This window comes from Arachis hypogaea, chromosome 17 (genome assembly GCF_003086295.3).
Source record: "Arachis hypogaea cultivar Tifrunner chromosome 17, arahy.Tifrunner.gnm2.J5K5, whole genome shotgun sequence".
Classification (NCBI taxonomy): domain Eukaryota; kingdom Viridiplantae; phylum Streptophyta; class Magnoliopsida; order Fabales; family Fabaceae; genus Arachis; species Arachis hypogaea.
This window is the reverse complement of record NC_092052.1, coordinates 133,195,643-133,223,584: the sequence shown is the minus strand read 5'-3', so window position 1 is coordinate 133,223,584 and position 27,942 is coordinate 133,195,643. Positions and strand designations below refer to the sequence as shown.

Below are 27,942 nucleotides of genomic sequence, written 5' to 3'. Positions count from 1 at the left end.
TTTTATGAAATACACGTTTCTGTTGTGTCTAAATAGGCTAGACTAAAGACACTTCAAGCACTTTCATTAGCATCTCCAACCTCTTCAATCTAGACGAAAGAGGTCGGAAATGGTAGTGGAGGTGCTTGAAATATTTTCACGTCAATTCCAAGACGGCAGTTAGGGGTACCCGCAAGAGAAAAAATATTTTATAAAAACACTTATATTTAAATAACATGCGAAAAAATAGAATTGAAATGAATGGATTCAAAGATATTGAGAATTTTGAATTTATAGAAAAAAAAGGAGAAAAAATTAGTGAAGGGACTAGTTTGGTGTACGACATTCAATTTCATGGACTAAAATGAGTCACTTAATGCAAAATGAGAGACTAATTTAGTGCATCCACAATGATGACATAATGGATGACACGTGGACGAATATTATTGCGACACATGGTACAATAGACACATGGCCAAATAACACTATGACACGTGGCACAACCATCCACATCAGTATGCCACATGTCAGTGGTTAATACATCATCATATCATTATACGTCGCCAAATCATGGAGTGACACGTGTCACTAATAACCCACGTCATCAAGCCATGGTATCACTTCGTTAATAAAAAATGGGTCAGGGACTAACGTGATGTATTTTTGTCCATCTCATAGACATAATTAGTGCAATTAAAATTTTAGAGACAATTTTAATGTACGACACCAATCATAGAGACTATTTTAGGGTTTAACTCCAAAAAGTAAAGAGAGGATGTTAACATCAGTGTGAGCTGGACCCAATCATCCAATAGGGCCTTTCTTAACTTAAGCTGAGGGTTAGTGCATTGTGGGCCAAGCGGTTTTTGCATGCGACGTACATGGATTGCAAGTTTAGCGAAGGAAGGAGAAATGAGCATTGAGTAGGGGACTAGGGACTAACATGATAGATCATTGATACATCATAGAATATAATGATGTGATTTGATTCACATCTAGTTGATTCTATTTAGTGGGACAAAATTCTAGAGTAAATAATCTCAAAAGAATAACTTATAGAATAAATATCCAAATTCAGGTGTTTATTCTTGATAAATTATTGTCGAAATTAAATGTTAGAAGGACATATTTATTTTTCAATTATGCATATATGTATTAGGTTGCCACTGATTATGGACTTTCTTAGACACAAAAGCTAGATGTCTCTGATATATAGAGCATCATGTAACTTGATGATTATGGAGTCTTTTCATACGATCCGTCAAAACTAAAAGCTACGTGGCAATGGCCCGATATGTCCATGATGTAGAACACCATGTATCTTGATGATTATGGAGTCTTTTCATACAATCCATCATAACTCTTGAGAGAGAGAGAGGCCTATACATCACTTATTTGCTTTGGAAACTAAAAAATAAGAAGGACCCATTACAAGCGAAATGCAGAAATTTACAAGTTACAAATCCTTGGGCTTAATATTGGTAGTCAAAATAAAACGCTTGGCTTACTTATTTGTGTTGAGATGTTAAAAGAATAAAATTTCTACTAAGTGAACCAACTTGAGTTGGTCGAGTGGTCAGCTCACTCGTCTGCTTAAGTAAGTGTCGGGGTTCAAATCCCGCTTTGGTCAAATCTTAATTATTTACATTTAAATTGAAAAAAGCATTGTTCCATACTCCTGAGCCATCTATTTTCCTTTACACACGGCTTATTGCAAAAGAGTTTTTTAACTTCAATAAAGTAAAATAAAATAAATTACATGAATTTCTTAAATAAAATTTTAATACATAAATTTCTAGTTTTTATATTTATATAACAAAAAAGTCTAAAAGACCAGCTACAATATAAACTAACTAAATCAACTCATTTTTATTTCTAATTTTAAAATTCGAAAAATTAGTGAAAACTTGTTTTTTTATAACGATTTATTTTACAATTAATTAACTGGAGTTGACTACTTGGTTTTATTCTTAGTTGATTCTCTATAGAAACTGTTATATAAATCGTGTTTTGAGGTTAGTTAGTAAAATATTACACCATATGGCAATTTATACTGAAAAATTATTTTACAAAATAAATATAAATCATCTTAGAGCAGTAAGTGTTCAGAGATCAACATAAATTCCAAGGTTAAGAGAGTAACATTTTTTTTTTCTAAAAACACACTTGGATAAGACGATGTGAAAATAGATAAAACACAGATACCTATCACGATTTATGTGTAAAAAAGTAAATCAACAAACAGTTAAAACTATTTATGAAAAAAATAATCTATGAATTATCATTTACTAATAAGAACAATTATAATTTAGGAGTAGAACTTTAGACATGACCAACAACAATAATATCCTCACAAAATTTTAACCATAAAATCTTAACAAAATTATATTTTATTAAACCTCCTGAATGTTTTATAAAAATTATATTATTTTCAATTAATCAAACAAAGAATTACAGTCAATCACTAATCATCGAAATTTTACTAAAAAAATATATAACTAAAAATAAATTAAGAATATATTATTTTTATGGTATAAAAATGAGGAATTTTTATTAAATAAAAAATTTTATTTACAATTTATATTATATTAATTTATTATAATAAATTATATAATTTATATTGTATCAATTTAAATTTAAGATAGAATGTGGGTTAAAGATAATAACATATAAAATAATAAATTTATTAAAGTGGGTAAAATGTATTCGATGAGTATTATAATAATAAAAGTTTGATAAATTTATTATAGATAAATTAGAGTATCTTAAACAATCAACTTAAACCTTAAAGTTTGAGTATTTTAAATAACAAATAAACTTAAACTAAAAATTAATAATTAAGTAGCTTAGTCATAGACACACTTGTAAGAGAAGTTTAAAAAGTTTTATCTTAGACAATAATAAAAAAAAAAAGTCAACAGAAACAATATATATATATATATATATATATATATATATTTTGTAAAAAAAATATAAAAAAATTATTTTATGAATTGACAATACAATTATTATCAAGCATAAGAATAACTAATTATGAATTGCAACGCGTCATATTACTGATAGAATGAAAATTACTCAGATGTTAATGAATGGAAATTACTCAAATATTGTTGAATAGAAACTAAAAGAGAATTATCAAGAGTTAATTATATTTGCAATTGGAATACAAATGGCATAAGAAGTGAACGGCATAGGAGGGGCCAGAGAAGCATGAAGTCTAGGACAAAGTATGGTGTTAGAAAGTCCATGTAAGGTTTACCCACTACAATCATCATTACTTATTTTTCAGAAGCACAATGAAAGGTATTGCAGTTTTCAAGCTGACGTAATCCTAATTATTCTCTTCCATTTTGCTATTTTTTTTTTTCTTTCTAACAAAAAAAATTGTAAGTTAAAATTATTTTTAAAGGATACTTTAGTTTAACACAGTTAAACAAATTTAGTTAATTCTATTAAGGAGTTTTTAGTAATTTAAAATTATTTTTAAAGGATACTTTAGTCTTTTAAAATTAAAGCTAAAAAAATTAGTTTTTTTAAATGAACTTAGGATATTTTAGTTATTTAAAAAAAATATAAATTTCGATTTGTAATATAATTGAACAACTTTAAATATAGAAAAGACATTTTAGCCTTCTTAATATTAATCTTTTAATATTTTTTTAAAGAATATTTAAAAGTTTTTTAAACTCTTTTAAAAAATTAATCAAAAAGATATTTTAGTTAGTTAAAATTAATTTAAAATTTATTTTAATATTAACAAATATATAATATATTTTAAAAAATAAAAATATTTGTTAATGTGAATTATATAATCCATATGACAATTGTCATTAAACTATATATATATATATATATATATTTGAAATAAACACTCTTAAGATAACCTGAATTTAAGCCTATGTTATGACATGTCATACCCATAGAATACGTTTATTTTCATGTACTCCTAGAAGAGATAGGACTTCTACTTATGAACAAACAAGAAACTTAGGGGAACACCCTGAGTAACAAAATATCACTACATATTAGTGATTCCAGAAAGATTAAAGTTGCGATGTATGCAACCCAACCACTATGCATTTTGGTTCCAGGTCACTTTACTGCTTCTTCTAAAATTGTGCACTTAAGAGACACCAATAATAATAATGCTATTTAAACTGATATTATTAAATGCTTATTATATCTAACTATTCTATTCACGAAGCCACAAGATTCACAAATATTCTTTGTTTTTACTTATCTTTTGAATGTAGCTGTATATTTCAAATGTTTTTATTCAAGTGGAGTGTAGACATCATTTTTAATCTTTAGGAGACATATTAAAGACTATTATCCCACCACTATATTATGAGCTCTCTATAGCTCGTGCTATAAATTATTCCACAGTCTTTAACTTTGTGCCTGTGCAGTTCATGCTTGAGCCAGAGGACAGATCAGAATCCATTATAAAGTTCCCTAATGTAGAAAATTTTATCCATAATAAAATTCTAAAAAAGTAAAAATATAAAAAAAATTTTGTTTTAAAAAATCATGCTTTTACTTCCAATGACACATTATCTGATTTCTTTCCTATTAGATAACATTATGGTAAGCATTTATGTATGTAGGCATGTACTCTGTACGTAATTTCTTCATTCCAAGTAGATATGTATGAATTATTGGACATTATTCTTCTTGCATGATGGGGAGAGGTTGGAGAATGCAGTAAGGCAAAAGCAAAGCTAAAAAACTCCAAATAAGCAAGCTAGTTGTTTTTTAATCACAGTTGGTGCATAAACATGATCTACTACGAACAAGAGACAGAATCCATGGGCACGAATGGCCGACAAGGATTGAGGTTGGGGAACATGATGACTAGAGTAATGGGGTCCTATCAAGTGACAAATAGTAGCACGCAGCAAGATCCAACATACACATGTGAATTTCATCAGCAAAGTATTTGCTATTCTCATTTATCTGCATTTGTCATCATATATAGGATTGAATATATAGATATTTCTATATATAAAGTAAGATAATATAAATAGATCAATACCCAACTTGGCTAGATTAATATCTAGTGATTAGTTTTTTTGTTTGTTTAAATAAATATTAGAAGTTAAAATTTTATCTCATGTATATTGTAAATTCATTAATAAAGTTTCCATCTCGAAAATATTAAATAGAAAATAAATTTTAAAATTCAATTAGAAATTAATTTTTTTATTAATATTAATAAATTTTTTAATTTTAAATTTTCAGTTATAAATTTAAATTTTTTAAAAATAAAAATTTAACTACTATCAACTGCTTAAAAATAAAATTTTTGTTATTTTTCTAAATTTTAATACACATAAAATGAATTATATAAAATATTCCAAAATTTTAACCCTCACAAATCCTATCTAAGGGCTAGTTTAATGTAGAACTAAATAAGAACATCTAGTTGAAGGGGATGCATGATCATTGTCAGAAAGCAAAATTTGATCAAGGAGATTTAACATGGATGCAAATATAGCTCGTGTTCTTTTGAATAATTATTGTGAAAGAATATATATTCTTGAAAAAATTTATTTTATTATTATATATATAAAAGTAAATAAGTATAATCATAGTATCTATTTAATATTTTATTTATATATATATATATATATATATATATATATATATATATATATATATAGTCTCACTACTATTATTTTATAAATAAAAAATAAAAATCAAGATTACTTATAGATCTTAATAAAAATAAATAAAATATTATTTCAGTTAGGATATAATAAAATAATAGCCATTAAATATAAACAAAGTTTCAGAATTTAATTTTAATATGTAAAATAATTTTATAATTTTTATCTATTAAAGAGTTATTATTCAATCAAATTCAGCCAATTTTAGTGGAAAACATTAAAAAATCACATATTAAGATGAGAAATAATAAATTAAGGTTATGATCAACCACTTCTCACTATTAGAAATTAAAGTCTTTAAATTAGAATAATGCTATGGATATCTATATTAGACATACCAGGAGGCTAAATAAATTTTGAAAAGTCCAACTAAATCGTCTCTTCTCCTTTATCTAATTTTTTTCCTTTTTCTTTTATTCTTCTCCTCCTTAGTTGTTATCATCGTCATTATTTCTTCTTATTCCTTTCTTCTTCTTTTTTGGTTTTTTATTTGATTTTTTTTTCTCTTCTTTTATTATCATTTTCTTTTTCATAATCTTTTCCGATATACAGCAAAGCAAAATGACTGAGTACATAAATTTTGGTATATAATACAAAATTTTAGTACATAGCACATAAATTTTTAAAGCACAATATACTCGTAATATAAACTCTTCTTTTTCTTCTTTTATATATGTGTAACAAAATTACCGAGCATATAAATTTTGGTACACAGGGTAAAAAGTTTTGAATGATTACACATTCAAAACATTGACTCACAAAAATTTCTATATTGTATCTATACTTTTCTATGCTTTTAACCAAAATTTTTGTGCTATATTAATTAAAAAAATACAAAGAAGAAAAAAAAGTATATAGGCATATTATACAAATGACTTTTGTTGGACATATTAAAAAAAAAATACTTGTGTACATGTAGGATCATTGGAGATATATTCTTAGGAAACAATACTTAGTCACGTGTACTTGTTCTATTAATAACAATTTTTGTAACTCATGAAGCTTTCACTAATTTCTAATAACTATAATTTAACTTACCTTTCTAACTTAGTTATAGGCTGTAAATAAGCTAATTAGTTTAATTACCAATTAATATCGTATGTATGTTATTTACAGCTCACAAGGTATTCTATGTTATTCACTACTTGTCATTCTTGTACCCCTTATAAATATTGAACCTCTTGCTGCCTAATTTTTAGCTACTCAAATATCGTAACCCTTTCCATTTCAAAACTCTTGCATTCTAGAATTCTAAAAAAAATATATTGAATCACTTTAGATCATTCCTTTTGGTTCTCAATTTTTGTTTAGGAGAGTTAATTTAATATAAAGACACTAGATAGTATCTACTAACCAAGAAAGGAGGAAAAATATTAAAATAATGTTGTCTAGAAAGGCTAGTAAGGACTCTCATGGCCAAGACTCTTCTTATTTTCAAGGATGGCAAGAGTATGAGAAAAACCCTTATCATCCCATTCAAAATCCAATGGGAATCATTCAGATGGGACTTGCAGAAAATCAGGTTAGTTTTTTATTTGTTATATGGATATTTATGTTTGGGCAATTTTTTTTTAATTTTCACAATAATAAATATATTGTTTTAACATCAAGCTATACATGTCTAACTGATTGACAACTTTTGTAGCTTTCATTTGACCTTCTTGAATCTTGGCTACGAAGAAATTCTAATACAATGGCGTTGAAGAAAGATGGGGTTTCTGCATTTAAAGATCTTGCTTTGTTTCAGGATTACCATGGTTTGCCAGCTTTCAAAGAAGTAAGATATGATTTTTCAGGCTAATTTATAAAAAAAAAGAAGAGAAACTCTTGTTGTTTCATTTATATATTTTGTTTGCAATATATAGAGATATTTATCCAAAAGAAGACAAAGTTTTCAAATGAAAAGCTTAATGCTCTATCTATTTATGATTTAAGGAAAAATTACATAAGACTACATGACTTTAATCATTAAAACCGTCCATAACGACTGTTCATGCTACCAGTATATGTATTTTTTTTTTTTATAAAAAATAAGAGACTTGAACCCGTAATCTCTTAATTGAGTATGGAGAGACTATGCTACTAGTGTATGTATGCATATAAAATCAACTAAGAATAGTATTTCTTTTTTTAATTTTATAAAAATAATTCTATACGGTATCTTTCTTAGTCATAAAAAATTTTTTGAGTGTAAGAAGCCTTTTTAAAAAGATTTATTTATATAACAACATATTATTATTAATTAGAAAAATACGAATTGTCCTTTAATTTTCAATCTTTTTAAAAATTTATTATTATTTAATTAATTTAAATACTCACTCTCACGTATTAATTGGTAAAAAAATCAACGTACCGTTATTAATTACTCTTGGTAAAATTTTGTTGTAGGCGTTAGTGAACTTTATGACAAGCATGAGAGGAAACAAAATCAAATATAGTTCAGACAAGCTTGTCCTCACAGCTGGTGCAACCGCAGCAAATGAAATTCTCATGTTTTGTCTCACTGACCCTGGCCAAGCCTTCATCCTCCCCACACCCTATTATCCTGGGTATAGCTTCCTTCTATTTTAAATGAATAATTGAAGCATCACATATATAGAGTAAACTATTAAAAGAAGCAAAACTATTTAAAAAAAAAAAGCAAAGTAAATATCACAATTCTGGCTAATAATATTAGTGTATCAATAGTAAGATAAATGTTGATTCACTATTTTATTTATTAAATATGTATAAAATTAAAAAAATAGAATCAATTAAAATAACAAATATTGATTCACTATTTTATTTATTAAATATGTATAAAATTAAAAAAATAAATTAGTTAAAATAACTAATTGTTCGTAATGTATAAGTTTTTAATTCAAGTATATTGAAAATATGTTATGAATTATATATAATAAAAAACATTTTAAAAAATAAAGATGTGCACTAATCTTTTATATATTTTTATTATATATAATTACATATAAAAGAATATAGATATAATTAATTTGACAAAATTATTTCAATGACTTTTATTAAATAAATAATAATATTACATAATTAAATCATTTTAATAATTAAATTTAATTAAATTAGCCTAAAAATTTATTGGCACATATTATACAATACATATGTATTCATGCTTTTTTTTTTCTAAAATCGGTTAAACTTAATTATAAAAATGACTTCTTTGTTTAGTAATTTTTTTTTTCTTAAACAAAAGACATCTTTCAAATTATAAACTGTATCTATGTTTCAAATAACGATCATGATACGTGTATATTAAACTTAGTTATCAAAATCAATTATCAGTATAAAATATATCTTAAAATATAAATATACATTAAAAATAAATTAAACCACAATTATACCGGTGACTAATTTTAGTAGTTGATTTTTGAGTACGAATAACATTTTTGTTCAAATTATATAAAAGGCAGATAAGATGTTGAAGATGTAATTGGGTGGCTGGCATGCAGGTTTGATAGAGATCTGAAATGGCAAACGGGGGCTGAGATTATTCCAATGCATTGCTCAAGCTCAAACGGTTTTAGAATCACTCGTTGCGCCTTAGAACAAGCCTATCAGTTAGGCCAAGAACTGAACCTCAAGATCAAAGGAGTGCTAGTGACTAACCCCTCAAATCCACTAGGCACCACAATGACCAAAACAGAACTGAACCACTTGCTCGATTTCGCAATCGACAAGAACATTCACATTGTAAGCGACGAAATCTATTCAGGCACCGTCTTCGACTCCTCCTCCACCACCAGTTTCACAAGCATCATGGAAGTGCTGAACGAGAGAAACAACAATAATTATAATAACATTAGGAACCATGTTCACATGGTGTATAGTCTCTCAAAGGACCTAGGTCTCCCTGGATTTAGAGTAGGAATGATTTACTCAAACAATGAAAAGGTTATCGCCGCAGCCACAAAAATGTCAAGCTTTGCACTTGTTTCGTCACAAACTCAATTCTTGCTTTCAAACTTACTCTCCGACGCTAAGTTCATTAAGAAATACATGGTGGAGAACCAGAGGAGGTTGAAGAGGCGCAAGGACATGCTTGTGCGTGGATTAAGGAAAGCAGGGATATCGTGTTTAAGGAGCAATGCTGGATTGTTCTGTTGGGTGGACATGAGGCACTTGTTGAGTTCAGATTCGTTTGAAGCGGAGAAGGAACTTTGGAAGAGGATTGTGTGTGAGGTTGGTTTGAACATATCACCAGGGTCTTCTTGCCATTGCTCTCAGCCAGGGTGGTTTAGAATTTGTTTTGCTAACATCTCCGAAGATGCATTGCACCTTGCCATGCACAGGATGAAGGCCTTCACAAACTCAATCTTCTCTGTTCGACTTCCCATCATCATGATGAGAAAGAAATCATTTTAAGATTTTCCTAAAAATATATTGTACTATGTACTCTCCCTATAAAATCAGCTATCATTAATAAAATATGTTTTTTATTTATATATTATATCACACTTTTATCTTAAAAACACAAATTCACAGGTATAATCATATATAACTAATGATACCTGAAATAGCTAAGAAATTAATTTTTTTTATTAATATCAACTCATTTAAAAAAAATAAAAATTAAAAAAATAAATTAAAAAATTCTGTCTTCTCATCCTTGCTCGTAAACATCATCCTTGCTCGTAAACAGAACAAACAGAACAATAATAAAGATTAAAAAGAGAGAAGAAAAACACTGTCATCAATAATCAATAATCAACAACAACAATCATTCACATATAACAGAATATAACACCTTTTTTTTATTTGCAAACTGAAATGTCAGAGCTAAAGTACGTAAAGAAAATTGGTGAATCAAATTGTGATTGAGCTAAAACTGAACAAAAGTGTTAATAGAGACATTTACCACCCTTTCGCTTGTTTCGATCTGGTTCGGTTCCAAGACAGCAAAACAGTTCGAAGCTCTCATTTTGGCATGGCTCAAGAAGAAGGGAAATAGGATTATCTGATATAATTTGAACTCCAGCACAAGGAGAAGAAGAATAGCACGGTGTCGACAACTACGCCTTACCAAGAATCTACTGTCCGGTGTCACCATGGTCGACGAGATTAGGAGGTGTAGTGCTGGCAGTAGCTTCTCCGACGAGCAAAGACAGAGATAGAGAGCTCAACAGCAACATCAAACCTCCCCACCGCCATAATCTCCTTCAACTTTTTCTTCCTCTCCCAGAGAGTTCTCTCTCCGATCCCTTTCTTCTTTGACATGCATCTCTCTATACTCTATTTCCGCCGCTTTCTCTCGTATTCCATCGTTGACGGCGACAACATCAATGACTCCTTGCTTCGTTGCATCGTCGTCTTCTTCTCCTCCTCCTTCTCCCACTTCCGCAGTCTTCTCCTTATTTTCCTTAGTTTTTTTTTTCTTTTTCCAGTGGCTAAAAAATTTAGATATGGTTATGGGAGTGGTATGAGTGATATACATATTGTAATTTTTGTATTTTTTTAAAACAAATTTGGGGTACCTTCCTATTTATATTTAAAAAATAAAAAAATTGTTCTATTTGTATACTCCAAATTTAGGTTTTGAGTACAAAAATCAGAGGGTTCGATTTCTGTAACTCTTGCAACGGACAGTCCGATTTCTACCTCCTAAATTAAATCATTCTATATTTTAAAAAATACCACAACAACTTTTTTTTATCAAAGATAGGAGACTCGAACTCACGACCTCTTAATTGAGTATGGAGAGACTATATTATTTGAATTATAACTCATTGGTAAATAGAGTACAAGGTGGGAGTTGAACAATTAAAAAAAATATCATTATTAATCCAATCTTAAAAATAAAAATGTGTATTGCGGTTCGAGGCTAGAAAAATAAAATTTTATAAAAGAATAAATAAAATAGTCCAAAAATAATATTATTTTAATAAAATTTAATTTTAAAATTAAAAAAAAAAATTTGATTTCGATTTCAAACTTTAAAAATTTATTTATTTCTTCTACTAACTTTTTAACTTTGGAATGATTGTATGCTGTTATATATAAAACTAGTTAAAACACTTCATCAATGTGATGTGTGCCAAATATACTTGTATATAATAATAAGAAAAAGTATAGAAAGATAATAAATTTAATGAACAATACAATTATGCATACAGTAACCTTAATAATAATAATAATAATTTGAATGTGAGAATTATGCATGAGCATGGCGTATGCATGATTGATTGGGTGATGGCCGCGTGGGCAACAGGATACGTTTCTAGCGCTATTTGCATATCCTCTATGGCTCCATGCAGATGCGACGCCGATTTCATGCGATTTCATTCCCTCACCCTCACCCTCCTCCTCCTCTTCCCCTCTCACACTAAATCAGATTAAATTAAATCCCGCGAATACTGATGAAATTAGGGGTTTCAATTTTCTTCATACATTGTTATTGATTATTCATCCCTATATATGCAGGTACTTGTCTTCTATTCCCAATGTTAATTATTTCATGCGTACGTGAAAACAATCATCTTTTAAATAACGTTGTTTAGTTTTCATCAGGCGTCCCAGAATCCCAGAAGTACGTTGTTCCAACTTCATGGGAATGTTTGTCGTGCACTTTCGATGATGAGTGCAAGATGAGTGGATGCCGCATATACAGGACTTTACAGGTGAAGCAGAGCATCAAGATCTTTGTTTTGAGACACATTAATTAATTGCAATGTTTTGTTGTATGACAAGAGATGGACATCAATGGTCTTCTAACATCAACTGGGATAAATATTGGTCTATGCGTGGGGCTGTTTTCACTATATTCAGTGTTAAGGAAACAACCAAGCAACGTTAATGTGTACTTTGGAAGAAGGCTTGCATCTCGGCGTTTAAGACACGTTGATATCTTGGAGAGATTTGTTCCTTCCCCAACATGGGTCAAGAAAGCATGGGAAACAACTCAAGATGATATTCTCACTATTGGTGGCTTGGATGCTGTTGCTTTCAGTAGGATGCTTGTCTTTAGGTAATAATTAACCAAACAATCCCGCTACGTTACCATAACAGCATTTCTGCCAACTTCGGCCAACTCTTATTTATGACTGTGTTTAATGGAAGTATCTTTATGGATGTGTCTAATAAGAATGTCTTTTTTATAATTGTGTCTAATAGAAGTATATTTATGTATGTATTTTTCTGAATGTGTCTCCTTATTCATGTGTTTAAAATATAATAATTAATTATTGTTGACAATAAGTTAGCAGATAATATATTGATACCCTATATTTTTCCTTAACCAAATTCAAAAATCTTATATATTCACAATCTCCCTTAATTAACTGTTATTTTTCATCTTCTTCTACAGTATTCGAATGTTTTCTGTTGCTACTGTCATCTGCTTTGTTCTGGTGCTACCAGTTAACTACCACGGTCGGGAGAGACTCTATAAGAATATACCTTTGGAGTCATTGGAAGCATTTACCATTGAGAATGTCAAGCAAGGATCCAGATGGTATCACCTTTTTCACTTCCAAAGAAAGAATTGAATCTGCCACTGAGAAAAACATTTCTTATTCTTTTATTTCATTTCAGGCTTTGGGCTCATTGTCTCGCATTATACATTATAACTATAACAGCCTGTACTCTTCTATACTTTGTAAGGACTTAATTAATTACCTGCATCATTTACTTGTCTGCAATAGTATAAAGAGAAACTATTTTGTTGATATCAGGATTTATTTGTGTTCATCAGGAATATAGGCACCTTACTGACTTGCGGTTAATACATATTATTGGGTCAGCTCCAAATCCAAGTCAATTTGCAATTCTGGTTCGAGGAATACCCTGGTCTCAAGAAAGCACATATTGTGACACAGTGAAAAAGTTTTTTTCATATTATTATGAATCAACATATTTGTCTCATCAAATGGTGTACAACTCTGGTGTAGTTCAGAAATTGAAGGTCTTGCATGCTTTTCACTTTTGTAGGCTATTTAATTCAAAAATTTCTTAACCAGTTCCTAATCATTCAAATAATTGGTCTAATTAAGCGATTCCTAACATATCAGAAATCGCGTAAACGGAGTCGCTTAGACCAATTATTTAAAAGGATAAAAACCAATTAAAATTTTTCGAATTGTAAAAAAACACTTTGTTTTTTGAACAAATAGCAAATTGAGAGGATATTTACTCTGTTTTCTCTTTAATTTGTCCACATAATAAACTACTACTTTTTAAACATTTTTTTTTCTCCCCTTCTCTCTCTCTTAATCATCATCTTTCTCCAGGATAACGCAAAACATATGTGTAAGGTGCTTAGTCGTTCGATGACTCGTTGTGGGCACGGGTTCAGCCATTGCTGCTTCTGTGGAGGATTTAAAAATTCTATTGATTTTGCGATGCGCTACAATGACATAGAAACAGATTCAAGAAAGGTTTTGAAATGAATTCAATGTTCTTATGAAAGCATTTAAGCTTAGCCTCTTGTTTAATGTTTTATTCATTCTGATGCCACATATGATAACTAATTAATACAGGAATCAGGGACTGCTTTTGTATATTTTAAGACTCGGTATGCTGCTTATATTGCTGCCCAAAATCTTCAAACGTCACATCCTATGTTATGGGTGACAGACTTAGCCCCCGAACCAAACGATGTTTATTGGTCCAACCTTTGCATACCATATAGGCAAATCTGGCTCCGTAGGATATCCACATTCGGTGCTGCTGTCACTTTCATGATTGTCTTCATTATACCTGTCACCTTCGCACAAGGCTTGACTCAACTAGACAAGCTTGAGAAAATGTTCCCTTTTCTAACAAGAGTACTAACACAGTAAGATATAGATAGACAGAGTAGTTGCATATTAACAAAAATGAAAATACAGTTTGTTAAGTTCACTATAAATTGGACCACTATTCATGCTTCTTTTTTCTTTTGGAAAAGTATAGGTAACCAACAATATTTTTGAACAATGTGTGAACAATGTGAATTAATAGGGTTAAAAGAGTAAATTAATCTTAAATTTAATTAGTAGCATTAAATTAGAGTGTAGTGTATTCTTATTTGATTGGTGGTTGTTCATGTTGTTCAAAAAATTATTGTTTACCTAACACTCCCTTTTTCTTTTGTTTCCTAGGAAATTTATGAATCAACTGGTGACCGGTTACCTACCAAGTGTTATTTTGGTTTTGTTTTTGTTGGCTGTTCCACCGGTGATGATGCTATTGTCAACAATGGAGGGGCATATTTCACGCAGTATAAGGAAGAAGAGTGCATGCCTCAAAGTTTTGTTTTTTACAATCTGGAATGTGTTTTTTGTTAATGTTTTTGCTGGCTCTGTTATCAGCCAGCTCTCAGTGTTTGCCAGTGTATCAGAATTACCTGCCCAACTTGCCAAGGCAGTCCCGGTGCAGGTGATTACTTTAATTTGCTTCTAACTGTTCTATGATTAAACTAGTAATGCTAGGGAACCAACATTATAGCAGCTAATTTCAGCCAACGTTATAAACAAGTCCAATACAAAGCCCACTAAATATAAATTTTTGTTGAGTTTGGATTTCGGATACTTTTTCTAATTGAGTTTGTTAAAGTTAATTGTAATGCAAGCTTGTATTCGAATTCAAATTTAGCGGAGTTTAGGTGTATTATTAGAGATGTTCTGGAAGCATTCCCCTGGTCTATCATCATATGTGAATTATTTGCTATTTGAAGGGGTTGATTTTAGTTTGGGATTAGGTTTAAGAGATATTATATGTGAAACGGATTGCTTTGACATTTTGCCCGTCGTGCATAATCTTTCAAATGGATATTCATCTGAAGTAACAGATTTGGTTTACAAGATTCACGAACTTTTATCTCGTCTTTGGCTTGTTCACGTTGAGTGGGTGTCTCGAAAAGTAAATAGAGCTGCGAAGTGGATGACTAGATATGGTGCCAAGAGTAACTCTAACTCTGAGCCTTGTGTTGATCTCCAGTAAATCATTCGCTGGAATATAAGATAGTGTTTGCTTTGTTTCTTTGCATGTTTAGACAACAAAAAAAAAAAACATTGGTTGCAATATTAGTAGTGTAAAATTGGCTCTTAAGACTTTGTCTTGTTAAATAGGCACCTTAATTAACCAGCATGCATGTTGCAGGCTACTTACTTCACAACATATGTATTATCATCTGGATGGGCAAGTCTGGCATGTGAAATCATGCAGGTGTGTCCTCTTTTCTACAACCTGTTCCGGAGATACATTCTGAGGAGTAAGGATGATTCAGAAGAAGGCACTCTCACTTTTCCATATCATACCGAAGTTCCAAGGGTCTTACTCTTCGGATTCCTTGGCTTCACCTGCTCTATTCTTGCTCCATTAATATTGCCCTTCTTACTCTTCTACTTTTCCCTTGCATACCTCGTTTACCGCAACCAGGTTAATTACTTAGCTTCAAACTTCAACCTACCCTTCTCTTAATTATTTGATAGCTAATTAAACTTGTTTGTTTTTTATTTTTAGATTCTGAATGTGTATGTTACAAAATATGATGGTGGGGGAAAGCTATGGCCCATTGCTCACAACTCAGTGATATTTTCATTAATCGTGTCTCAAATTATTGCACTCGGTGTGTTTGGACTAAAGCGATCAACAGTTTCATCTGGGTTTATCATTCCACTTTTGATCGGTACCATTCTATTTCACATATATTGTAATCAGAGATTTCATCCTGCATTCAAGAACCTTGCAACACAGGTAAAGCCTCTGTTTCTCTCACTCAGGCATAATGCATTATGCATGCGCACGTGTTAGTTACAACATGTTTTTATTATGTATGTCTTAGGTTCTTATTGACATGGACCGTAGAGATCAGCACTTAGGAAAGATGGAAGAGATCTATGAACAAGTGCATTCATTCTATTGCCAGTTTCCCACTCGATCTGCTTCTAGTTCTGAACGATCCGCCGGAAGCTATCGAGGGATGACCTCAGACCATGTTTCGCCCGCTCCAGAAACTCTGGATGCAGGTTTATTTCCGCGTAATGCTAGAGAGACAATAATACAAAATTATCTTCTTTAATTTAACATTCATAATTTTATATATGTAACACTTATAATTACATTTGAAATTTGTTATTTATTTTAACAATAATTTGAAAATATAAAATAACAAAAATTAATACATTAAAAAAATAAAAAAAAAAACAGTAAGTTATGACTTCCTATAGTTCCAAATTATACCTCCAAACATTATTCTTATTTCCTTAGCTTTTAAGTTATTGTTTTCAATCTCAAGCAGTATTAATATATTACTAATTAATAACATGACTATATATATATATATAACCATCTGGATACAAGATAATAAACATCTCATGTCATAAAATCACTTATCCTAAAAGCTTAAGTTGATTTTGGAGTTCACCAAGAATCAAACTCTTGACCTTTCGGATTTAGAACTCTAATACCATGTCATGAAACCACTTATCCCAAAAACATAACTTGATAGGACAATGTAACACTAATGGTCATATCTCTAATACTTTCTAAACCTCCATTGTACACATTATACGCTTAAGCCATTGGCTCCCTATGCTTTCTCTTATGCTTTTATCTTCAGACAACAAGGGCATTGATATTAATATCCAAAGACAGAGAGACATGGCATGGCCACTTGGTGATCTAGTTTAGTACTTGCTTTGGCGGCAAGCGACGGAGTTCTTAATTAGAATTAGGGTTGTAGATATGACTTGTGAGATACTGAGATTAATGGTGGATGAAGATAGTTAAAGATTAAAATGAGTACAAGCCAAGAAGAAAATAGTTGGATATGGAAAGTAGTTAAATGTGCATTTTTATCGTTGTGCAATGTAAACGTACATCCCGCTATAACAATTTATACCGAGGAATGCTAGGGGCTAGTAATTTTTGTGATTTGTAGTCATCAAATCAGGGGCGGAGCTAGATGAAATATTAGAGGGAGGCAAAAAATATTTACACAATAAAATAAGACTAAAATAAAATTTTAAGAGGGGGCTAAACTGAAATTTATATATAATTTACATGTAAAAAATTAAAATTAGGGGGATCATTGCCCCCCTTTTCTTGTACCTATCTCTGCCCCTGCGTCAAATATCCATTAATGATGGTTTTAATGGTGTGAAATTGGTGTGAAATTTCATCCAATGGCTCACTTTTCTTTAATGGTTACATGTTGGCCAGAATTTAACAAAGTTGCTGGCCCTCTAGACTTTTCTATTTATATCTGAATGCGTTTAAAATGAGTACAAATAATTTTATAATTATTAAATATGTTAGTTTTATGAATTATTGAATTTTATTAAGTAAATATTAAAAATTGTTTAAAAAAATATTAATAAAATTTAATAAATATAAAATATATTAACACATAATTCTATTATTTAGATACATTAATTTTTTAATAAATTTAAAAAATAAAAAGTGACAGTTATTTTAAAATATAAAAAGTAAATAAATATTTTTTTTTATAAACAACAGGGAAGACGCCCTAAAAGAAAATTGGTGGAGAGACCAACTGCTAAATTGATCACTCCACAATTTGATGGCAAGAGACCAAAGGTCTAGAAGAGTGTAAATCCCTCTTACTTGGAGGTAGAGATCCACCACAATTTTAAAATCAGCCTCTATTTCAATATTTACAAAGCCAAAATTTAAAGTAAGACGAATATCCTAATGCTCGACTTGAGTGATAGTGCATAAACCAATTTTGGTACTTGGCACTGAAACAAGTAATAAATCTGCTTGCACATTCCCTTATAATTCCACCATAGGTTGCTTTCCCATCCGATTTTAGTTTGACAAAATTTTGCACCGGGAGATGCCAACCGATCTATCTTTCCTCAAAGATACTAATTTTCTTTCTAGTTCGAAAGAATTCAACTTGGATAAGGTGACGATCTTCGCTACAAGAAAAACATTAAATATTGTCAAATTTATCGTATAATTAAATTTGATGGTATAAACAGTGCCAAAAATTATTTATTGGTAGATTATTTCGTCGGTTTTATAATAAATTTGTCAAGACTAAGTTGCTAATTATTGTTGGATTATTCTGACGGTAATTTTGGCACCATATTATATGTTTTTGGTATCTAATTACTATGTCAACCGATAAATCTGACAGTAGTATTTTTTTCCACAATTAGTAGTTAAATTAAAATTCTTGTTAACATAATTAGGGTAGAAATTCAAAATTATCAGAAATCAACTAATAATTTTATTAAATATCAATTGTCTGAATATAGTAAAATGTCATAGAAGTAAAATACAATGAAATAGGCATAAAATAAATTAAATCCCTAAATCCTACTGATCCTGGTAATTGTCGCCATCGTCATCGTCGTCTTTCCCCTACTGAGGCGGTGGAGTAGGTGCTGATGTCGGTGCCTTACCAGTAGCGTCGCTACCTCCAATGCGCATATGCTCGTTGTACACCTCAATCTACTCCCGCAAACGCTCTAGCCGCTCCAGCTTCGCCGTCATCTGCGAGTTGATGGCTGCAGTGTCTCCCATGCGTGCAAGAAGCTCGTTGTACCTCTGCTTAGACTGTTGAGCTTGTTGGTGAACCTCCTGTGTGATCTTCTACACCTCCTCCCTCAAGTCGACAACTTCCGCGGGATCGACAGGGCTGGTGGCAGAGGCAGACGCAGATGAAGCCGCCAATGCAGAGGTGCGGAGACCATTAGCAAATAACGACCCCAACTCGAAGACGCAATTCTTGTGGGGCTCAGAGGCGGTCTCGCGCCAAACCCTATCAGGATCTACCACTGAGATATCGGGGTCGTCGTTTTCACTAGGCGATTGATGTTGCTGGGTTGGGGCCTCCAATCTATATGTGTAGACCTCCTGTGTAACACACGTTGTGATTAGGATAACAATTAATTGACTTTAAACTGAATACATTTCAAATTTAGAATTAATTGAAACTCACATAATGAGTCACAGACCGCTCATCAGCAAATTTCTTCTTGTTGGCCTTCAAAGTATGGGTATACTTGAAGGTTCCGCCAGTGTCGCCTCATAATCGAACGACTTAAACTGCACATATCGAAATCAACTAAGTAAATAAGTCAAGAAACAACTAATTCAAGTAATAATTAACAAACATGTGAAGTACTTACCAACCTGCTCTTTGTCTTTATGAAAGTCGCTGACCTACCTGTATACTTTGACGACCTTGACGAAGCTCTGTTAGCGACGTTCGTCAGATGGCGACGCTTGAACCCCCCATCAGTTCTAAAATGGGTCTCTAGTTCCTTCTTGATAGATGGACAGATCCAGGTCGTTAGATGGTCGCGCCCTTGACGAATGTCGCTCATCATTTGCTGAAGTCGTTTAGTTGCCCGGTGGTCATAGATCTTCCAAATCACGAGATTATGTTTTGTATCTCATATGAATTTCAACTGCATAAAGTGATTCAACAACGTTAGTTAGTCGAAATAAATACAGTTCAAATACAGTTAATTCAACGACATTGGATTCTTACCACCCACTTCTGAAAATCATCGCTCTCTATTGTCAACAGGGATCTTCGTGTAGGTCGGCCACAGGTGGTCGTACATTGACTTAATCACTTCAGAGATCTCCTGTGTACAAGCATTGTTGTTTGATGCAAACCTATCAAAGAAAAACTTAAGATTAATAAACACATAAAAACACATAAACCTTATCCGTATAAAAGACATTAAAATATTAATAACTCACATCTACATGCCATCAGATCAAATCCGAACCCGTATGACGAGCGGTGGTGGAGGGGTATCCTGCTGGGACGTATTAAATGAATCACCCACTGCGGGATCTGTCGCTGGATTTATAGGGGCGTAGCAGAAGGAGGCACGTAGTTCGGGTTCAGGACCATGATGAACTACTAGCCCGCTGGATCCGCTTGTGACGTCACAGGAGTCGACGGGGTAGTCGGAGTAAAGGACGGTGACTGAGCAATCCTTGGAAATTTGGTAGAAACTCTCCCTCTACCATGACCACGAGACACACTCGATCGACTTCTGCTATCTGTCGTCATGTCTGCAAAAAAAAATATATTATTAGCACTAATCAATATATATACTACACAAATCCTTCAACATTTACATTATTTCAAAAAAAAAATTTGACATAACCTCCCCTAAAATTGGATATGTATTCACCTTTACGGTTATCACAAATCCAACCAATCTCAATCGACAACATCACTCAACAAAACTCAATTAAATTCACAACATATCTACCAGAATATAATAACTTGTTTATACATTGAAAAGGCAACATTCTCATTAATTCATAGAAGTTATTACATATAAATAAGAGTATACAATATAGCACGCACTTTTACTTAGCATATACATATATCTATCTCTATTTGAAACTATAGTGTTAAATTTGAAGTTCGATTAATACTCATGTAAGTTTACTTGAAAGTGCATCTTAATTATTGATATTAAACTTAACTTACTCCTAAATGCTAAAGTAGCATATGATAACTAAATCCTAAATTAATATATAGTTAAATCCTAAATTAACAATTAACTTAACCCTAAATCTTAAATTAGCATATAATAATCCAATCCTAAATTCTAAATTAACACATAACTAAATCCTAAATTAACAATTAACATAACCTTAAATTCTAAATTATCATATAATAATCAAATTCTAAATCCTAAATTAACCATTAACTTAACCCTAAATCCTAAATTAGCATATAATAATCAGATTCTAAATCCTAAATTAACATATAACTAAATTCTAAATTAACTTAAACAAAAAAAAAGAGTAACCATAGAACCTGAGGAGCAAACAGAGAAAAAAGAACTCAGGAAAGGGAGATGCACTGGCAGTGTTGGACGGCACACAAACAGAGAGAGAGAGAGAGAGAGAGAGAGAGAGAGAGAGAGAACGACTAATGAAGGGGAGAGGAGGAAGGAACGGTCTAGTTTCAGTGAGGGGGATAGGAGGCGGTGACAGGAGGAATAGGTGGCGGTGGGGCTGACGGAGCGGCTGGGAGAGAAGAGGGTTAGAGAGAGAGGTAGAAGAGAGGTTAGAGAGAGAGAGAGAGAGAGAGAGAGAGGAGATTTCGAAATGAAGGGGAAGAGGGTTCGCACTTTTAATTTTAGGGCTTGTTACTGTCAGATTTACCTGCGGATAAATCCTACTATAACGCATTGCGGTCACCAAAACGCAGCGTTCCACTAAAATGGGTTTATCGGCGGATTTTTCGCCGGTAAATCTTACGATACATTTTCCGCCTGCTTTTTCCTGTTTTTCCTCCAACTATTCCTAATGAATTTAATGTTGGAATTGAAAATCTGTCGGTAACTATTTGAATGGTCAAATTTCACATAAAAATCATCCATAAATCTATCAGTAAAATTAACGATAATGTGCGAAGCTAAATCCGATGATACTCAACATTTTTCTTGTAATACTTGACTAAAAAGAGAACTACTTCATACATTTTATCTTCATCAACAGCTATGTTCTTTTTAAAAATGAACTTGTTCCTACGATATCATAGAGTACTCATTGTATTGGAGAAGAGGAGGAAAAAAAAAAAAAAAACCTTTAAGGTGAGAATCGGAAGACAAATTTTCCATGAGCAAGGGAAGGAAGGGCTTGGTGAAAAAACCGTTTGCTTCATTCCAAACTGACATCTATGCTCTTCCATGTTTGATGTGCAACTCTTTAGTCTCGCAAAACGTGAAGCACAAACTCGGAGGAGCTACCACACACGCTGCAGAGGTCATCTTGTCCCTTTTAATAATTGTTTTATTTATATTTTTAAAATAGGAATTGTTGTTTTCACTTTTTTTTTAAAAAAAGCATATATATTTATTAACGTCGACATTTTTTTATATATATATTTCAACATTTTCTCTTGGAATTTTCTTGTTTTTTTGGTCAAGATTTTTCTTCTGGGTTAGCCGCAAGATTATTCATTCCCTCTCCTCAATTATTTTCTTTTTTTTAGGTACCGGTGACAGGTGAGCTGAATGAATCCATCTAAACTTTTAAATACATTAAAATACTTATCTATCAAGCCCACCATTTGGGCCCAATGCTCCTTTAAAAAAAAAAAATAGCTAGGGTATTATGATATGGAGGATGCTCCTATAAAGATGCTTAAAACGTCTTTTTATAAAGACACTTATGTATTATTTTTGAATTTCTTAACAAACTAGAATAAAATCAATTTTTTTATAACAATAACAATAAACCCAATTGTTATCAGATCCGGTCGAACTGATGAACATAATCCACTGGATTATGATTTTTTTTTTAAATAAAAATCAGGAATATATTTGTTTTTTAATCAAAAAATTTAAATATAATTCGGTTTAGATTATGTAAATCAAATTGGGTTTAATAATTATAGTGTGGACAATTAGGTTTATAATGTTGCTATAATAAACTGATTTTATTTTGGTTTATTAAAAAATAAATTATTAACCGATTTAATAAATATGTCCAATAATATCATGACACATGTAAACGTCTTTAAAAAAAAAAATATTTTTAGTGTCTTTATGAAAGTGATTTTCTTATGGTATACATGATTAAAGACCTAAATTGTACACAAAACACTATTGAAAGATATAAATACATTATCTTTGGTAACTTTGACTCTCAACACAGAGTGGGCCAAGGTCGGCTATCTTCTAGTTCTTGAAAACAAACCAACATGAATTAAAAAGTGTGTGCAGTACTTATGAATCAATATAGAAATGCAATTAGCGAATAAAACATGTTGTCAGGTCCTAAGGCGGGATTGAATTTTGAGAAATTTTCAGGTTAGTGAGTGTCGTTATCATTGCATAAACAAATGCAATTCCAAAATTCGATTTAATTATATCAGACGGATTAAATTCGCTTAGGATCAGAGAATCCACAAAGAATGGGACTTGATATTATACAATGAATTGCGGTAAGAGAAATCGTCGTTTGGCTCTTGTCACTGTTAAGGGCATGCCCCTGCCTATAGGGCCTTTGTCACGGATCTGTGCCAATTTGTTTTTGTTTTGGTGCTTATTAATTAATTAGTAATTATTATATTTCTGTAAAGTAAGAATGGCTGATTCACAAGTCAAGTATTTAAATCCTTGTTTTATGTTGTAGAATTGTTCTCTCGTGTTTTTTCTGCCTTTGGGATATTCCCTTTTACTTTACAGAGCGAAATTATTCGTATTATGAACTTTATTTTTCTTACATATATAGCTAATTGCATGAGTATGAATTACTTAATATTAACCATGCGTTTCAGAAACGTTTGTTGTTTATGGTCTGTGGCGTGCTTCGATTTTTGTAGCTATGACGTGTTTAACTAATTTATAGTTAAGTTGCCGATTAAACAGATTGTGCGTGCATATTATTAATAGATCAATTATTAGAATGAAGCATATCATGAATTAATTATGGTGAATTATATGGTAAAAATGTAAGTTTACAGATTTTTCTTTTAATAGAATGAAAGAGAGATTAATAAAAGTAGGATCCATATTTTAAATAATAATAAAATAATAAAAAAAACTATAAAAAGAATTATATTCTCTCTATACCACTCCAATCTGTACAATAGAGTGTCCCATTAATTAATCGGGATTAAGTTTATGAAAACCGATCACTACAAAAGGTTTCCTGCTACAACAATAAAACCAGAAAACGAAGAGACAATATATCTGTGCAATCTATACAAATATTGTTGTAGTGGTGTGTATAAATTCTAAAAATATGAGTTTAAATTGTATTGATTTATGGAGTAAAATATTATTTTTTATTTTTAATATTTAGAGTAAGTTTTAAAATTACTCTTAATATTTAAATCGTTAATATTTTAAAATAGTCTCAATGTTGTCTTGCCAGTAGGGATCTGTTAATAGAATTGACAGAAGATAAAATTAAGACGAATTTAAAATATTAGGAACTTAAATAGGACGAAAACGTTGAGAATATAAACGATATATTACTCTTAGAAAAATTATCAAATTAAGTAAAATGAAAGTAAATTTTAACAAAATGAATTGCATTACGAATTTAAGATTTTTACTCATTATAGAATATTTTTAGAATGACTAGTAGATAAACTTTCGGGAAAAAAAAAAAGAATATGATACATATATAATAAAGTATAAATTATACATTTTGCCTCTAATATACCGAAATTCTTTAATATTTAATTTAGTTAAACTTTATTTTTAATTTTAAAATAAATTCTAATTTTATCCTTCAAATAGTAATTTTTACGGTAAATAATTATTTAATTATTTTTTTAATTGCATCTAAGTAAATTACTCTTAATCACATTATTTTCATTCTAAATAAGTTTGTTTTTAATTTTACTCCTAATCATATTACTTTTATCCTAAGTAATTTTATTTTTAATTGGGAGTAAAATTAAATAATTAGCTATTGTAAAAATTTAAAATTATTGAAAAAAAATTAAAATTTATTAAAAAATTAAAAATAAAATTTAATTAAATTAAATATTAAAGAAGTTCGGTATATTACAAAAAGATATATTATTATATACGTACATGCTCTTTTTTTCTTTTTCTAAAAGTTTATATATTAGTCATTTTACAAGTATGAATAAAAATTTTGAATTCGTAATGTAATTCATTCTGTTAAAATTTATTATAATTTTACTTCATTTGGTAATTCTTTTAAGAGTAATGTATCATTTTCATCCTAAACGTTTTCATCATCTTTAAGTTTTTAACGTTTTAAAATCATCTCAATTTTGTCCCACTGTTAATTCTGTTAACAGATCACTAATGGCAGGACAACATTGAGACAATTTTGAAACATTAGGGACTTAAATATGACGATTTAAACGTTAGAGATAATTTTAAAACTTACTCCAAATGCTAGGGACAAAAATAATACTTTATTCTTAATTTATGTGTATAAAATTCTGATAAATAGAAGTGCAAATTATATGTTTCTTATGTGCAAAATTTTTATAAATTCAGATGCAAATTATTGCTGTCAAATACAGACTAAAAATGATAATATTTACTGTCTAGGTAGCATTGTTGGTTGGATAAAATATAAATATATAAAAAAATGGTTTATACACTTAAAATTATAAAAAATTTTAGCCAATTAAATTACTTCCATACTTTCTATAAAACTAAAAATTATGAAATATAAATTATCATCTATCTTGCATTACTATATAACAAATTTAATTCTGTATATATTTAACACATAAAATAAATTCTGTCACATGTTTTATTATTTAAATACGAGTTATTTTATGTTTGAATTAAACATTAATAATTAATTTATCATATCACTTTTCTTCTTATAATAATATATATAAAGTTTGAAAAATATTTATGTAATCTTTAAGCGTATTTAATAGGTGCTATAGCTATATATATTATTATCCAGATTTTAATTATAGGTTTGACTGATTAATTGTGTCATTATTTCATATATAATATTTCAAGAGTTGAACTTACAGTTAATAATGTGACAAAAGTTTGAAACTGTTGCCCCATAAAAACAAATAGATACCCCAATTTCAAATTATGTCAACCAATTCTAACAAATCATGACCATTGCTTACCGGACAATATCCATAGTCAACAAAATTTCACCTTTAAAAAAATTGTACATACCTGTAATCAATTAGCAAAAAAGGCAAAATACTCAAAGTCAGCCAAGATATATGCGTGTTAATATAAGATAATCACTTCTTTGACCTTTTGCGCAAACAAGTGAATATGGTGTGCACAACAATTATGTACTTATATTTTTAATTACGTAAGTTTGATTAGTTTAGGTCTTATTAATATAAATAAATATGTAATATGATAGACATATTTTTAGATTTATATTATTTATTCTATTTTAAAAAAAATTGAGAAAAATAAAAAAATTAATATTTTTATGTATTATATATAATATTTTAAATAAATTATATTTTTAAAATATTTTGATGAAAAATTATATTGTATAATAATATTTTTAATAAAATTAGTTAGTTAATAATTTTTAAATATAATAATTTAATTATTTGTCAAGTAATATAAAATAAAATTTTAATTATTTTATATTTTTATGTTACAGTTTAAAATTTTATTTTAATATAATTTTTTAATATCACAAAAATTTTTTGCATAATAATTAATCTTATTGAATAAAGAATACTCATATTTTTGTATTTATATGTTTTATATTTAATTATTTAAAAATAAAAGATTCTGTTACCCTTTAAAGTATTGTGTATTAAAATATTACCATTTAAAATATTTATTTATGTATTAGGATATTCTATATTTATTAGAGTCCATCAATGCTCTTCGTTCTTTTATATTAGCTTTTAATTTTCATCTAATCAAATTTAATGATCTATATAAATGTGGTACATCCAATAAACACATAATTGTTGTGCTCGTTTTAGACATATCCGACGTTAATAAGTAGTAAGTATTAGGATCGTAATAAATTAGTGTCGTATAAAAAAAAAGTTAAAAAAAAATGGAATTTATAAGATGAAGCTTATTAATTTAATACTATACGATTTTTACTTAAATATAGTATTTTCTTATTTTGTATTCGTTCTTTCTCAAAATTTTTAGTAATCGAGTGCTTTTTATCATGGCTCAACAATAGATATTATTATGTGTGACAATGATAAATGACGTAAAGCTAAATTATCTCTTAGTTTTTTTTTTTTTTCTTCGTTTTTCACATTAGCTAAAGGCTAATAATAAATAGCTAGAATAAGTGAAAGTCATTAGCATCAGTTAGAGTAGGATCTTGTTACAGAATAATATTATATATTGAAACTTTTTTTATTAATTAAGTTCAATTAAATTAGTCTAATATAACAAAAATTAATTATAATTAATATTATTTTAAATTTTATTATTTAACTTGATTGAATTTAATTTATAAAAAAATTTGGATGTATAACATTATTCTATATGCCTTGGTGCCATGAGGATTGAAGTCATCATCATCAAAACCAAACTTTGTTTTTTCAGTTAAATCTAAACCTAGCTTTTGTTTCACATCTAAGCTGAAATTTGAATAGTAGAACAAAGAGATCATTTATGGTATATATTGTCAATTTGTAATAGATAGAGAAAAATATCATAGGGTAATGTTAGAGAGACAAAAAAATTAGCTGAAACTTGCTTTATTTAGTATTTATTAATTGTCGCGATAAGTAATGAATGCTAAATAAGAAAAGTTATGGCTGTTTTTGGCTAATATTTTTTTGTTATTAAACATTTTCGATATAAATTCCATGCATTCAAGGGCCGTCAAAATGGGCCAAATCCATCGGACCAGCCTGTTTACCCATTTAAATGGGCGG

General features: G+C 29.8%; 1 protein-coding gene, 1 long non-coding RNA gene and 1 pseudogene across 4 annotated transcripts; 2 read left to right on the top strand and 1 right to left on the bottom strand.

The window, feature by feature from the left end:
• Positions 1–7,029: 7,029 nt before the first annotated feature.
• On the top strand, positions 7,030–10,063 carry LOC112764004 (1-aminocyclopropane-1-carboxylate synthase-like). The gene is made up of 4 exons (XM_025809525.2): positions 7,030–7,170; positions 7,294–7,425; positions 8,037–8,197; positions 9,110–10,063. The coding sequence occupies exons 1-4, from the start codon at positions 7,030–7,032 to the stop codon at positions 10,020–10,022; spliced, it is 1,347 nt and encodes a 448-aa protein (XP_025665310.1). The 3' UTR covers positions 10,023–10,063.
• Positions 10,064–11,913: 1,850 nt separating this feature from the next.
• On the top strand, positions 11,914–16,722 carry LOC112764003 (CSC1-like protein RXW8; annotated as a pseudogene).
• A 2,089-nt stretch (positions 16,723–18,811) lies between these two features.
• On the bottom strand, positions 18,812–22,358 carry LOC140180891 (uncharacterized). Of its 3 annotated transcripts, none has more exons than XR_011874984.1 (6): positions 22,177–22,358; positions 20,322–20,642; positions 20,104–20,234; positions 19,743–20,020; positions 19,549–19,655; positions 18,812–19,463 (listed from the first exon to the last, which is right to left on the bottom strand). It is a non-coding gene; the product is annotated as an uncharacterized lncRNA (long non-coding RNA). The 3 variants fall into 3 exon arrangements; XR_011874982.1 differs by having other exon boundaries at positions 19,739–20,020; positions 22,177–22,355; XR_011874983.1 differs by having other exon boundaries at positions 19,777–20,020; positions 22,177–22,355.
• Between the last annotated feature and the right edge of the window lie 5,584 nt (positions 22,359–27,942).